The sequence below is a fragment of the Rhinichthys klamathensis genome, unplaced genomic scaffold, assembly GCF_029890125.1.
Source record: "Rhinichthys klamathensis goyatoka isolate OS25496 unplaced genomic scaffold, OSU_Roscu_1.1 h1tg000262l_1, whole genome shotgun sequence".
Lineage (NCBI taxonomy): Eukaryota > Metazoa > Chordata > Actinopteri > Cypriniformes > Leuciscidae > Rhinichthys > Rhinichthys klamathensis.
Window position 1 is genome coordinate 600,272 of NW_026606783.1, and position 12,367 is coordinate 612,638.

The following is a 12,367-nucleotide window of genomic DNA, read 5'->3' on the forward strand; positions in this document are numbered from 1 at the left end:
AATGTTGTTTCAGGTTTATGTTCAATAAAGCAAACTACCATTTCACAAACAGAGCTTTTTTCCCCTCTCGCACCATACACTGTGTTACCCGCCCTGCCCTCGAGCAGTGCAGAGTCACGGTTAATAACTATAAGGGCACCTCGCGGGCGCGAGGTGTTCATTCACAGCCCACAAACACCGGCGATGACCGCAGGTTTAGATCAGCCCACACTGAGTCACTTTCAGGCAGCGTGGGAAGCTATTTCCGGGCATTTCGCCGTGGGTGTTAAATGTAATTCGGCACGGGTACACACTTCAGTTGAAACGCAGACCACCCCGCTTCCGCGGTGTAATTCAGTCATTAACTTTGCCCCAAAACGCTCATGTGCTGAGGCAAGAAGTGTGCAACTTGCTCGAGAAGAAAGCGATAGAATCGGTCCCCCGAGCGAGCGGGAGAGCGGGTTCTACAGCCGCTACTTTGTAGTGCCGAAAAAAAGGAGGTGGTCTCCGCCCCATACTGGATCTGAGACCTGTCAACAGAGCGCTCCACAAGCGTGCCTTCAGGATAACTACTCTAAAGCAAATCCTGGCGCAAATTCGCCCCGGGGATTGGTTCGCTTCAGTGGATTTAAATGATGCGTACTTTCATATCCAGATAGTAGAGCGTCACAGGTGATTCCTGAGGTTCGCGTTCGAGAATTCGGTGTACCAATACACAGTGCTTCTGTTCAGACTAGCCCTCGCGCCCCGAACTTTTTCAAAATGTGTGGACGCGCAGCTTTCACCCCTCAGGTTGAGCGGGATGCGCGTCTTGAACTATCTGGACGACTGGCTGGTTCTCGCCCAATCGAAAGAGATGCTGATCGGCCATGTGGAAGCCCTCCTTCGTCACTTGGAGACGATTGGTTTGAGGGTGAACGTTCAGAAAAGTGTGCTCTCACCGAGCCACACCACCACATTCTTGGGAGTGTGCACTTGGATTCGGTGAGAATGAGAGCGCGCCTCTCGCCCGAGCGAGCGGAGGCTCTGAGCTCTTCTCTCGGTCTCTTCAGACTCGCTCCAAGCTCGTCCCACTGAAGGAATTTCAGAGGTTATTGGGACGGATGGCAGCGGCTTCGTCGGTGTGTCACCTAGGGCTGCTGCATATGAGACCGCTTCAACACTGGCTGAAAGCACGCATCCCTTCAAGTGTGTGGTATTCCGGCCACAAGCGCATTATGATCACTCGCGGCTGCTCTCGAGGAGCGGGATCCCTCAAGGGGAATGGAGGCTTCACCCAGGAACGGTTCAGCTGATATGGAAGCGTTTCGACAGAGCGGAGGTCGATCTCTTCGCAACGAGCGAGAACACGCATTGTCAGACGTTCTTCTCGCTGTCTCGTTCCTCCCGGGAGGAGGACGCGTTGAACGCGCGATGGCCGAAAGTTCGCTTCTATGCTTTTCCTCCGGTGAAAATTCTGCCCATGGTGTTGTGCAAAATCAGGGAGGAGAGGGCGGCGGTGTAGCGAAGTAGCAGAGTTTGGTATTACCAGGCTAGTTTGACAGTGAGGCAATATGAGAAGAAACAAATATTTATTGTTTATCAAAAAAAGTCAGCATTGGTAAGCATAGTGCGTTTATATTTTTATTACAAACATGAACTTAAAATGTGTTATATATTAACTATAACACAAACCATATTTTACAAAAAAAAGCCTCCAGTTCTAGATTTAAATTTTCAGGCAAACCATTTTAAACAGAACAACTAGGAACATCTGCGGGACTGATTTAGTCCGATTAAGTTTTACCGCTCTGTCTCTTGTGGTTCTGGATCATTCTCTTCATAACTAAGTCCAACTCGAGGTCCGACTGCTGAACATCTTTGTTATCACAGCCAACCTTTGGACAGCTGTCAAAAATGACAGAAAAGTGGGTAACAAAGGCTGTTTTATACAATACTGTTCAAATGTTTGGGGTCAGTAAGATTCTTTTTAAAAGAAATTAAGACTTTCATTTAGCAAGGATACATTAAATTGCTCAAAAGTGTGAGTAAAGACTTTTACATTTTACACTTTTACAAATTTATATATCAAATAAATGCTGTTTTGAATTTTCTATTTAAAAAATCCAAGACGTTTTCCATTAGACTATTAAGCAGTTGTTTCTTGAGCACCAGATCAGCATATTAGAATGATTTCTGAAGAATCATGTGACACTAAAGATTAAAATAAATTAATTAAAAGAGAAAATTTGTTTTTTTTATAAATAATATTTCACAATATTACTGAGGTTCTTTTTGGTTTTCTTCAGAAATATTCAAAAATCTTACCAACCCCAACATTTTGAATGATAGTGTCAGTGTATTAAGTGTAATTTCTTTAAATTAAACTTTAAATTGACACTGGCTGATGGTAGGATATGGAAATTAATTAACTGTATACTTATTTGGGACAAGGTAAAGACGGAACTGAGCAGTGGCTACATACCGAAATGTCTTCTTATTTTTGTGCTTGCACTTAATCATTTCAAGTACAGCCCCTTGGTCATAGTAATGATTGCATATCTTGTTTTTCATTGGATTGACCATCTCAACCTGTCAGAACAAGATAAGGTCAAATAACATTTCTGTAAGTTTATTATTCATGCAATACAAATAATACACAAAAACCCCACCACAAATGTGAACTTTTAACTCAAGAACCATAACATCTTATGCACTTGATCAAGTGTATGTTTACCTGGGTGAGAGGGCAGATGAAGTTTGTCTGGCTCTGTGTAACAGCAATGTCCTCATCCAGTTCCTCCTCTTCATTCTCATCTGCAGTTTGACCTGCTGCATATACATATATGTACAAATATACATTGAGGAATGGTATCACTTATGACACGTTTTTTGTGAATGCTGTACTGCAAGAAGTGTTGTGTCCCACCTTGCATGGCATATTTCCTGACACTGTCTTTGAAGGCAACCACCTTGCTGTGCCTTTGCAGGTCTGCGTCTGAAACTCCAGCCATTAACTCAGTGAAACGGCCCTTTACAGAGTTTCTCAGATGAACCATGGCCTCCGGAGGTTCTTGTCTGACCTGCAGAACATATGAGAGAAAGTCAGGGTGGCTCAGTGGGGGACTTGACAAAGACTTTATCTCAATAGTCAGCAAGACAAACCTGGGCAGTCATCTCATCAACAGAGTCCACAAAACAATTGATTTCTCTGTCCAGTCTGGAACACTCCAGAATCATGTCCTCCAGTTTCTTTAGAGCTGAACTGTTATCCATACCTGAAATTCAATAAAAATGCACATTTTAAAAAGTATGTCTGAAAAACAAATGATAATATTTGGGACAAAGATAAATATATGCATCATATTAAGACATATAATAGGCAAAAAGAGATTAATCAGGCTTACGCATCTTGTGAATATTATCAAAATCAGGGATTTACGCTACAGTTCAGCAGTTTTTTGTTTCTGAAAGAAGTCTCTTATGTTCACCAAGGCTGCATTTATTTGACTAAAACACAGTAAAAACAGCAATTCTGGAAATATATGAAAGCAAAGCAAAGCTTTTCGGATTTCCAGCATCATTACTCAAGTCTTCAGTGTCACGTGATCTTTCAGAAATCACAGTAATATGCTGATTTTGTGCTCAAGAAACATTATCAATGTTACAATGTTAACATAGATACTATTCTTTTGAACTTTGTTTCAGAATCCTGAAATGTTTTTATCATGGTTTTCACCAAAAAAAATTGCAGCAGAACTGTTTTTAACATTATAAATGACTTTACTACAATTTTGATAAATTTTATGTATGCATGCTGAATAAAATGACTAATATATATAGCTAGCTGTTGAGTGTTTATGTAAAAATACGGTTTAATTGTAGATAAACATTGGCTGCTCACCTTGTGCTTCGACTATTCCCAGCGCAACGTCTGATATCATGTCCATACAAGCTCCAATATCTGTTTGACATGACTTCAGAGTGGATACGGTGGACTGTACTGAGCTCAGAGACATCTCTAGAAGGCATGGGACTGCTGGAAAAGAAATAAACACAAATTCAACCCACAAACACACGTGCAGTTTTATCATTCACTTTCACCTACTTTGACAAAGGGGCACTGGAAGTAACATTAAAAATCGATAGTGCACCGAGAAATTTAATTTCTCCAGTTCTTTGAACCTGTATGACTTTCTTTTTTTAAATGGAACATAAAAGCGATGACGGACAGAATGACAACTTTAGTCACCATTTTTTACATGGAAAAATATATGTAGTGATTGGTGACTGAGGCTAGCAGTCCCAAACATTCTGCCGAACATTTTTTTGTAAAACATCAGGGGGGAAAAAGTCATACAGGTTTAGCACAACATGAGTTAAATAATGGCATTATAATTCTTTAGTCAACTCTTTAACAAAACTTATTAACAACTTATTGACCTTAGTGGTAATAGCATTTTGACAAATTAAATGACTTATCTGCGATATTTTTACAAACATAATAAAAAAAACTTCGCTTTACCAAAAGTAGCGCCAATAGTCGTTTCCGGTTTCAAAACGTCTTGAATGACACGTCAATATAAAAGACTTCTAACGATTTTCTTATAATTACGTAGTCTTAAAATACGCACTACGTTGCACATAATTGTGACAGAGATTGTTACAAAAAAAATATATCGCTGATAAAACGCTAAATTCTTAAATATCAGCATTTTTTCGACTTCGTATAAACTCCATATTTCTTTGCGTGACTGTTAATTTGACAGTCAAATTGAACGGAAATTCGCAACAAGGACGCGTCTGTGCGCGGCCACGTCATGTAAACTAAACGGGGAAGGAGTTGCGTACACCAGGGTAACCAAAATAGAAGGAGACTGAAACAGCATTTCTGCCTTGTGATCACAGTTTCGTTTGTTGCACCTGCTCTTTTTCCAAACGTGCATCGGCGGAGAACCGACAGATAATCTACAGGGTCTTAAATCATATGGCAAGATGTCAGATATCGGGGACTGGTTTAAAAACATCCCTTTCATCACCCGTTACTGGTTTGCTGGCTCAATTGCTGTGCCGCTAATAGGAAAGCTGGGATTAATCGGTCCTATGTATCTTGTGTTATGGCCGGAGGCATTCTTTCATAAATTCCAGGTAAGTTTAGATTAAACTAAACAGTGCAGAGACTTTAGACAACAGCAGCGATGACAAGGCCTTGTAGGCCTAATCTGAAGTAACGTTAAACAGATGCCCACACATGGGCTACTGTGCTGTAGGAAGCGGTTGTTGTTGAGTCATGACATAGACATATTATTATGTCTATGGTTGATGATGATGATGATGATGATGATGATGATGATTATGATTGACGGTTTTTTGATTAGCATATAATGCTGTCTATAAAGTATGGTTGCGTACACACTACTCATGATTGCCTGAATACGTTTTTGTGTTATAATATTTAGTTGCACATTAGGAAGCTTGCATGTTAGACATTAAAAGTTGTCGAAACGAATAGTTAATGCGATGTTTAACGATAATGCAGAATAAGAATGGCAAAACCGTAACACATGGGTAATATGTGCATCGACAATATTCTAACATATTTAATCCCACCCTCCATCTGTCAAGTCACCATTAAAATTGTTATACTGGAGCTATATTATAAGGTTGAAAGGCAGAAAACGACGTTTGATTTAAAAGTTGCGCACTCACAGAAAAGCAAAAACCGTAACTTTGAACGAGCCCCAGCCTGATCTGTGCTCAACCAATGACAGCTGAGTACGCGTCTGGAGACTACTTCCGGGACATTAATACTGCAAAATTTTTTTTTTTTCTACATAAAAAAAACATTGTTTACTGTATCTGATTAGGAAATATTTTAGTTTTTCGACTTTGAATATAATATAAATAATAGTGTATCTATTTACCACATTGTGGAGGTCGGCTTTTCTAATGTCTAATTCTATCAATTTGCCTAAACTTTAAAATATTAAGCTTTTAAATATGTAAACATATGTTATTAATCATGGTCGCTCATTAATCATTAGAAATATAATATTTATTGTTTTCGATACTAGTAATTTCCACCAGGTGGCGCAAAGCTATTTGTTTGTGGGTTAAAAGCGTAAAAGAATGTTATGGGTGTTTGTAAGAAGACTGGGGTCTATGGAAAAGTTTAGAGTAAAACAGTGGAATAAATAAAATCTTAATTAAAATAAATAATTTCATGAAAGACATATTTAATTAAAATGAATTAGTGAGTAGGAAAAAACGTCATAATATATAGATTTAAAAAATCCTAAATATTTTCCAAATAATATTTTACACATAATTATAATCTTAATTTTCCACCGTATAAATTGGATCTTTGTGCATGAAAATTATAGCTGCCTTATGAATTTTAGGATGGGGGTCCATCATATGAGGATGGTCGTATGGTGGGTCTGTGGGAATTAAAAGATTGAAGCCCCCTGTTTTAAAAGCTGTCATGCAAATTGCAAGCTGATTTGCAGGATAATGCACCATTCCCCTAAAAGTTATTTTATAATGTGGAATACCTGGAAACCCACATTACACTATCTAGTCATTTTTGTGGCATTTAGCATATGTCACGTCTCAATGTCCTTTACAGTGAGTTTTTACTGTCAGTTGTTGGCTAATGTAGCTTATAAATGGCATAAATATTGCTTTTAATCTGTTTCCTATGGCACCTTTTTCGTGGGTGACACACCTGAAATTCAGGCACCTCTGCTAATGGCTAATTAACCTCTGGTTCATTTTTGTAGCTGCAATTTTAGCTGGAATTTAGGTACTTAGACATTGAGCTCCTATTTATATGGGGTTTATGTGCAGATATAGGTGCAATAGAGTGAGGAATAACATGGTACAGTACAGATAAGCTTTAAAGAGTGTATATTGCCAAGCTAAGGGCAACACAAAGCTTTTTGTCAAAGTGAACCAGTGCTCACATTGGCACATTTGTTTTGTAAAGGAACCATTTAGGCAAAATAAACCTCTTCCCGTCCTCTCGCAGCATACCAATCCTGCTGTGCTTTTTAACCCACTTTCTCGGCGCTGCAGTGCACAGAGGTCACCTCTCCACACAAGTGAGCTGGTGTGATTTATGCTGCAGTGCGCGAGGGGGCCGCTGGACTGCCTGGCTACCGCAGAGCCAACATCAAAGCATTGCTGCTCAGCGGATTCACTGTGCCCCAGACCCAAAAACCCTGCTAGCTCAGAGTTTCTGTGTGTGCCGGAGGGAGGAGAGAAAGCACTAGAAGTGAGGGATACAGGGAAAGGGAGGAGGACGAGACAGCCGGAGACTATAGAGAGGGATGAAGTGTGCATGTGCATGTTGAGAGAAAATTAAACACCAGAGATTTTTTTTTTTTTTTATTGTGCAGGGGTGTTTTTCTGTTGTTTACTAACCCAGGTTTCCTAGACTGGGAATTACAGAATAACAAACCAGATGAGTGTGTGTTCCTCTCAGAGCGTGATGTCTGGTGTAATAACTGTAGTCATGCTCAGGCACATGGATAGTGAATCAAATCTGCAGTGCAGTTTACTGTCTTACGTCTAATGACTACCTTGATACATCTGTTTTAATAGGCCAGAATCTATGGGCATGTCCAACGGTGATCTCACTAATCAAGTCACTAATCATTTTTCTGTGCTCTCTCAACAGATATGGAGACCATTATCTGCAACGTTGTATTTCCCAGTTGGCCCAGGGACAGGTTTTCTCTACTTGGTTAATTTGTATTTTCTCTACCAGTACTCCTCGAGGCTTGAAACAGGTAGCTTCTGTGTCCCTAAATATATTAAACCTCTTTTAATAAGAATAGCGTCTGACTGGACTGAAAAGTAGTAGTATTTTTTTGTTTAAGTTGCGCTGGTCGATTCAGCAGTCATCTTAACTGCAGTTATGTCGTCTGCAGCTTTAAATGCTCAAGCTTTTTAAAGTTGGATGGATTCTGATTGTCAGTAAATGTTTTGTAAATGCTGAAGAAAAAAAAATTCTCGTAGTCATTACAAAAATAGTTTCTCTGTGTCGTTATTGTAATAGCTGTGGTGTGGACTTTCTGTTCTCATAGAATTAGTACAATTATTAAAACTATAGTTAAAATTATCACTATAGTTATCACCCTTTAAAGTCCCATTCACAACAAGTTCGATAGCTATATATTATTATAATGTTATAATCAATTGATGTGGATGCTGATATAGTTATCTTTATAGTTATCGTTCTTGGTGTGAACTGCCTTTTTATACCGATGCCTAGTGGCGTGGATGCAACGTCACACAAAAGTTTTCACTTAAAGGTATTGTTGGTAGGAATTTTATAAAAAACTTTTTCCCAAATTTGTTTACACTTTCTGTATATATCAATGCATAATTAAAATGTAAGTACTCTGAAAAAGAAAGTATAAAAATCGAGTGTCTGTAGACCTCTCACGACTGTTTTAAAGACAGCTCATTATTTCCATTCACTCCACCCCCTCCCTTCTGGGCTCCTTCCAAAGCCACGCCCCAAAAACACATGAACGCGCGACTCCGACCGCTGAGCTGAAGACGCATTATTTACCTGAGACGAGCGGAGAGGAAGGAGCGCAGTGCATGTAGTGACATCATGTCAGAATCACATGTATTTAAAAAAATCGAACTTTATCATTATGAAGATAAACAAATAAGATGTATTTTAGTACTCACTATCAAGCAAGCATATTGATATTGGTAAAGTTTAAAATATATATTTATTGATTCGCTAACGAGCTAGTTATCTATAAGGCAAAGCTTTATAGATACTTTATAGCACTTTTGCAAAGCAAAGTGAGGTCTCTCAGTTCTCGCCATCGCTGGAAAACCACACCGATATTGACACGCGTTTTATTTCGTTGTTTATCCAAAGACTTTTTGTTCATTACCTTTTCTAGTAACGTTACTGTCTTCCTTTTTTTGCCTGGTTAAGGTTTGCCTTCGCGAACTGCATATGTGAATTTTGATTGGTCTTTCTCTGCCATTGTTTTGCTATTCCTAGGTTCCGTGCCTCTTGAATTCCTCAAATCAAATGGGTGCACGCGCAAGTGGGCAGGTCCTGTGTGGCAAAAGGGTGGTTGCGAGAGAGTTACAGTCGCCTGAGCCAATCCTTTGTTTCGTCCCGGATGGAAATAATGAGCTGTGTTTAGTGCAGATTAAACGGTCTAGAGTCACTCGATTTTTATACTCTTTTTATCAGAGTACTTACATTTTAATTATGCATTGATATATACAGAAAGTTTAAACAAATTTGGGAAAAAGTTTTTTTTATAAAATTCCTACCTACAATACCTTTAACTGATGCTGTTGTAAAAATGCTCTAATCACTGTCATGTCCAATAATAGGGGGGTTACCAAATAAAGGAAGAACTTTTTATTTGATTATGGGATTTTAAAATGGCGCCCCCCTTGTGGTGACCCGCTCCATGTAAAATAAAATAGCTTTGATTAGGCTTCATTTTCAATTCATTTTAAATATAGTTTTTAGTTATATTATGTTTGTGTAAAACTGGAAAAAGGAGTGAGTATACCTTTAATGAGAGTAAATGAAATGAGAAGTGACATTCCATACTAATCATCATCTGTTCTCCCTTTCACAGGAGCTTTTGATGGAAGACCAGCAGACTACATGTTCATGCTTCTTTTCAACTGGATTTGCATTGTTGTATCCTTTCTGCCATGTGCACACTATACAGTAATATTTTAAAAGAATAAACGGGTCATTCAGTGCTGCACAAATATTATTCAATGTCATCAAATGATTTGCATCTGTGCAGCGCATACACACATTACTGTAAATTAGTTCAGTCAGTGAAAGTGTCATGCTGAATTCAGCATTTTAGTATATTGCATTAAAAGATTTAATATTCTCTAAGGATGTTTTTTAACTTCCGCACAGCAAGCAAAAGCTTTTTTTGGAAGCATGTGCATTTCCCTTTAACATTTGTAATTCAGATAACAGGCTTAATGATGGACATGCAGGTTAGTATGCTTTTTTTCCCTTTACCCGTGTAAAGTTTTGATACCTTTAAATTTGAACTATTTCATTATATTATATCAGTTAAAGGTTGATATAAATCACAGAAGCTAACACTGTAGACTTGCTGTAACATCATGGAAATTCCGCGCTAGTAGTTAAAATAAAAGAAAAAAGAAAGTCTTATTTGATACTGAGTGTAATAATGATCTTTTTTAAAACATATTTTTAGTATGTACTACCATTGGAAAGTCTTTTTTCTATTTCATGTATTGTAAAATGTAATTTATTCCTGTGATGGCAAAGCTGAATTTTCAGCATCATTAGTCCAGTCTTCAGTGTCACATGATCCTTCAGAAATCATTCTAATATGCTCATTTGGTGCTCAAGAAACATTTATTATTATCAATTTTGAAAACAGTCACACAGCTTAATATATCTTTGGAAACTTAAAAAGTAAAAAAAAAATATATATATATATATATTGCAACAATGTAAGATCAATTTATTGTGTCCTTGGTGTAGTATTCATTTCTTAAAAAAAAAAAATCTTATGAATTTTTTGTATTTTCTTTATATGTAAACTTTTTTTTTTGAGTTTTTTGACACATTTAAAAACTCGTATTAAACTATGGTGATGGTACTATGGCCATATGTTTCTTATGCTGAAAGAAGATTTAGAGATTTGGAGCTGTCAGTTATGGAAGACAATGTAAAAAATGCCCCCTGCCTCCCTTACATAATCTTTTAATCATTAAATTGCCTAAAAAGCAAACATCTTATATTGTTTAAATGGTCATTAAATTAATACATTTAAAAATGTTTTATCTTTCTAAAAACGTGCTACTTTATCGAACGACAACCTTTCGTGATCTATCACCATTCTTCTGCACTCCTGGAATTTGTAGTTAATTAAGCTTTTTAATGTAACTTATTAGTTTAAGGAACCGTTGCATGACAGTTAAAAGCATTTTTATCTATGTTGTGTGAGAGAAATTCTATTATGTTGTTTTAATTTGTTATTTCCCTAATTATTTGTTCATGGATATTGGGTTGCTTGTATTTTGCAGCTCCTGATGATCCCTTTGATAATGTCTGTTCTGTATGTCTGGGCTCAGCTAAATCGCGACACGATTGTATCTTTCTGGTTCGGAACCAGATTCAAGGTATTCAATACATTACTATAGTATGTTTTATATGATGTGTGTTTTAATGCTCCACACTAAAACCTGTTAATTTTCACACTAACACAGGCTTGTTATCTCCCTTGGGTAATTCTGGGATTCAACTATATCATCGGTGGCTCGTAAGAATCTTTTTCCCCCACACAGATTCATGTTTAATTATTACAGCCATTTGATGTAGATGCTGCATAACAATGAATCATCACAGTGGCATAATAATTATTGTAACAATAACCTTTTTTTCCTTCAGTGTTGTCAATGAGCTGATTGGGAACTTGGTTGGCCACCTTTACTTCTTTCTGATGTTCAAATACCCCATGGACCTGGGTGGCAGGTCCTTCTTGTCCACCCCGCAGTTCCTGTGAGTTTATTGGCTGCACAGCTGGCCTCAATTTCCTATTATGAGTTAAGCAATGCTGGTGTCTGATTATTAAATATTTAATTTATGAATCCATAGCTGAAAGTGAATGTAAGTGTTGAAAAGCCTCTTATGGTGCTTTATTGTCATATTCTTCCTATCATTTCCTTTTTCCCTAAGATACCAGATGTTCCCAAATCGACGAGGAGGGGTGTCTGGGTTCGGCGTTCCTCCGAGCAGGAGACCTGTACCCCAAGAGCAGGCAGGAGGAGGAGGAGGAGGAGGCGGCGGCGGTGGTGGTGGTGGGCGCCATAACTGGGGTCAAGGCTTTCGTCTGGGGGACGACTAAAGCCTTTGACTCTTACGTTAATGGATAAATACAGAAACTTCTACCATCAATGCTGCAGAATATGGATTTTATGTTTTGGGGTTCATTTCTGTTGCTTTTCTTCTGACCCGCAAAGGAAAAGTGACGGGGGCTCTTTCCCAGCGTTACAATGTCCTCTTACTCTCGATGTCATATCACACTGTTATTGAGTTTCACAGTGTGTACAGAAACTCTGCAAAAATATGTGCTGTAGCAGAGTTGGTGTAATTGTAGGAAATTCAGGGGACTTTGATTTTGTTTCCCATATTATGACCACATCATTCAACGTATGCAGGCTTCATGTTTTTTGCTAACAGTCAAATGTAGCCGATTAATTTCTCAATGAACTGGTCAGTGTCGATTGTCTGTTAGCATGATTGTTTAGGAATGGCCATAGATTTTATATCTAAAATGCATTTTTTTTTTTAATCACCTCATTTGTCTAAATTGTAAAGTTTATGCAAACATTGCTTATGCTTTGCATTCGTCAA

At 38.1% G+C, this 12,367-nt stretch overlaps 2 protein-coding genes across 4 annotated transcripts; one reads left to right on the forward strand and one right to left on the reverse strand.

The window, feature by feature from the left end:
• Positions 1 to 1,533: 1,533 nt before the first annotated feature.
• Positions 1,534 to 4,567, reverse strand: nsmce2 (NSE2 (MMS21) homolog, SMC5-SMC6 complex SUMO ligase). 3 transcript variants are annotated; one of them, XM_056267740.1, is made up of 7 exons: positions 4,484 to 4,567; positions 3,863 to 3,997; positions 3,124 to 3,236; positions 2,888 to 3,041; positions 2,696 to 2,787; positions 2,444 to 2,550; positions 1,534 to 1,866 (listed from the first exon to the last, which is right to left on the reverse strand). In XM_056267740.1, the coding sequence occupies exons 2-7, from the start codon at positions 3,975 to 3,977 to the stop codon at positions 1,755 to 1,757; spliced, it is 693 nt and encodes a 230-aa protein (XP_056123715.1). In that variant the 5' UTR covers positions 3,978 to 3,997; positions 4,484 to 4,567; the 3' UTR covers positions 1,534 to 1,754. The 3 variants fall into 3 exon arrangements, with proteins under 3 accessions (XP_056123715.1, XP_056123713.1, XP_056123714.1); XM_056267738.1 differs by having other exon boundaries at positions 2,696 to 2,790; XM_056267739.1 differs by lacking the exon at positions 4,484 to 4,567 and adding an exon at positions 4,402 to 4,424 and having other exon boundaries at positions 2,696 to 2,790.
• Positions 4,568 to 4,751: 184 nt separating this feature from the next.
• Positions 4,752 to 12,217, forward strand: derl1 (derlin 1). Its single transcript, XM_056267736.1, has 8 exons — positions 4,752 to 5,106; positions 7,640 to 7,751; positions 9,591 to 9,655; positions 9,946 to 9,972; positions 11,038 to 11,133; positions 11,221 to 11,273; positions 11,402 to 11,512; positions 11,690 to 12,217. Exons 1-8 carry the CDS (start codon positions 4,954 to 4,956, stop codon positions 11,856 to 11,858), a joined length of 786 nt encoding a protein of 261 aa, XP_056123711.1. The 5' UTR covers positions 4,752 to 4,953; the 3' UTR covers positions 11,859 to 12,217.
• Positions 12,218 to 12,367: the final 150 nt, after the last annotated feature.

What these genes read in the sequence shown, in the direction of transcription:
- nsmce2 (XM_056267738.1), bottom strand. Translation starts at nt 3,977, where the DNA reads ATGTCTCTGAGCTCAGTACAGTCCACCGTATCCACTCTGAAGTCATGT. An exon ending in TCATCTGCCCTCTCACCCAG is followed by an intron (nt 2,551 to 2,695) that starts GTAAACATACAC and finishes TTGTTCTGACAG; the next exon opens with GTTGAGATGGTCAATCCAAT. An exon ending in AAAAATAAGAAGACATTTCG is followed by an intron (nt 1,867 to 2,443) that starts GTATGTAGCCAC and finishes CATTTTTGACAG; the next exon opens with CTGTCCAAAGGTTGGCTGTG.
- derl1 (XM_056267736.1), top strand. Translation starts at nt 4,954, where the DNA reads ATGTCAGATATCGGGGACTGGTTTAAAAACATCCCTTTCATCACCCGT. An exon ending in CATTCTTTCATAAATTCCAG is followed by an intron (nt 5,107 to 7,639) that starts GTAAGTTTAGAT and finishes CTCTCTCAACAG; the next exon opens with ATATGGAGACCATTATCTGC. An exon ending in GGTTCGGAACCAGATTCAAG is followed by an intron (nt 11,134 to 11,220) that starts GTATTCAATACA and finishes ACACTAACACAG; the next exon opens with GCTTGTTATCTCCCTTGGGT.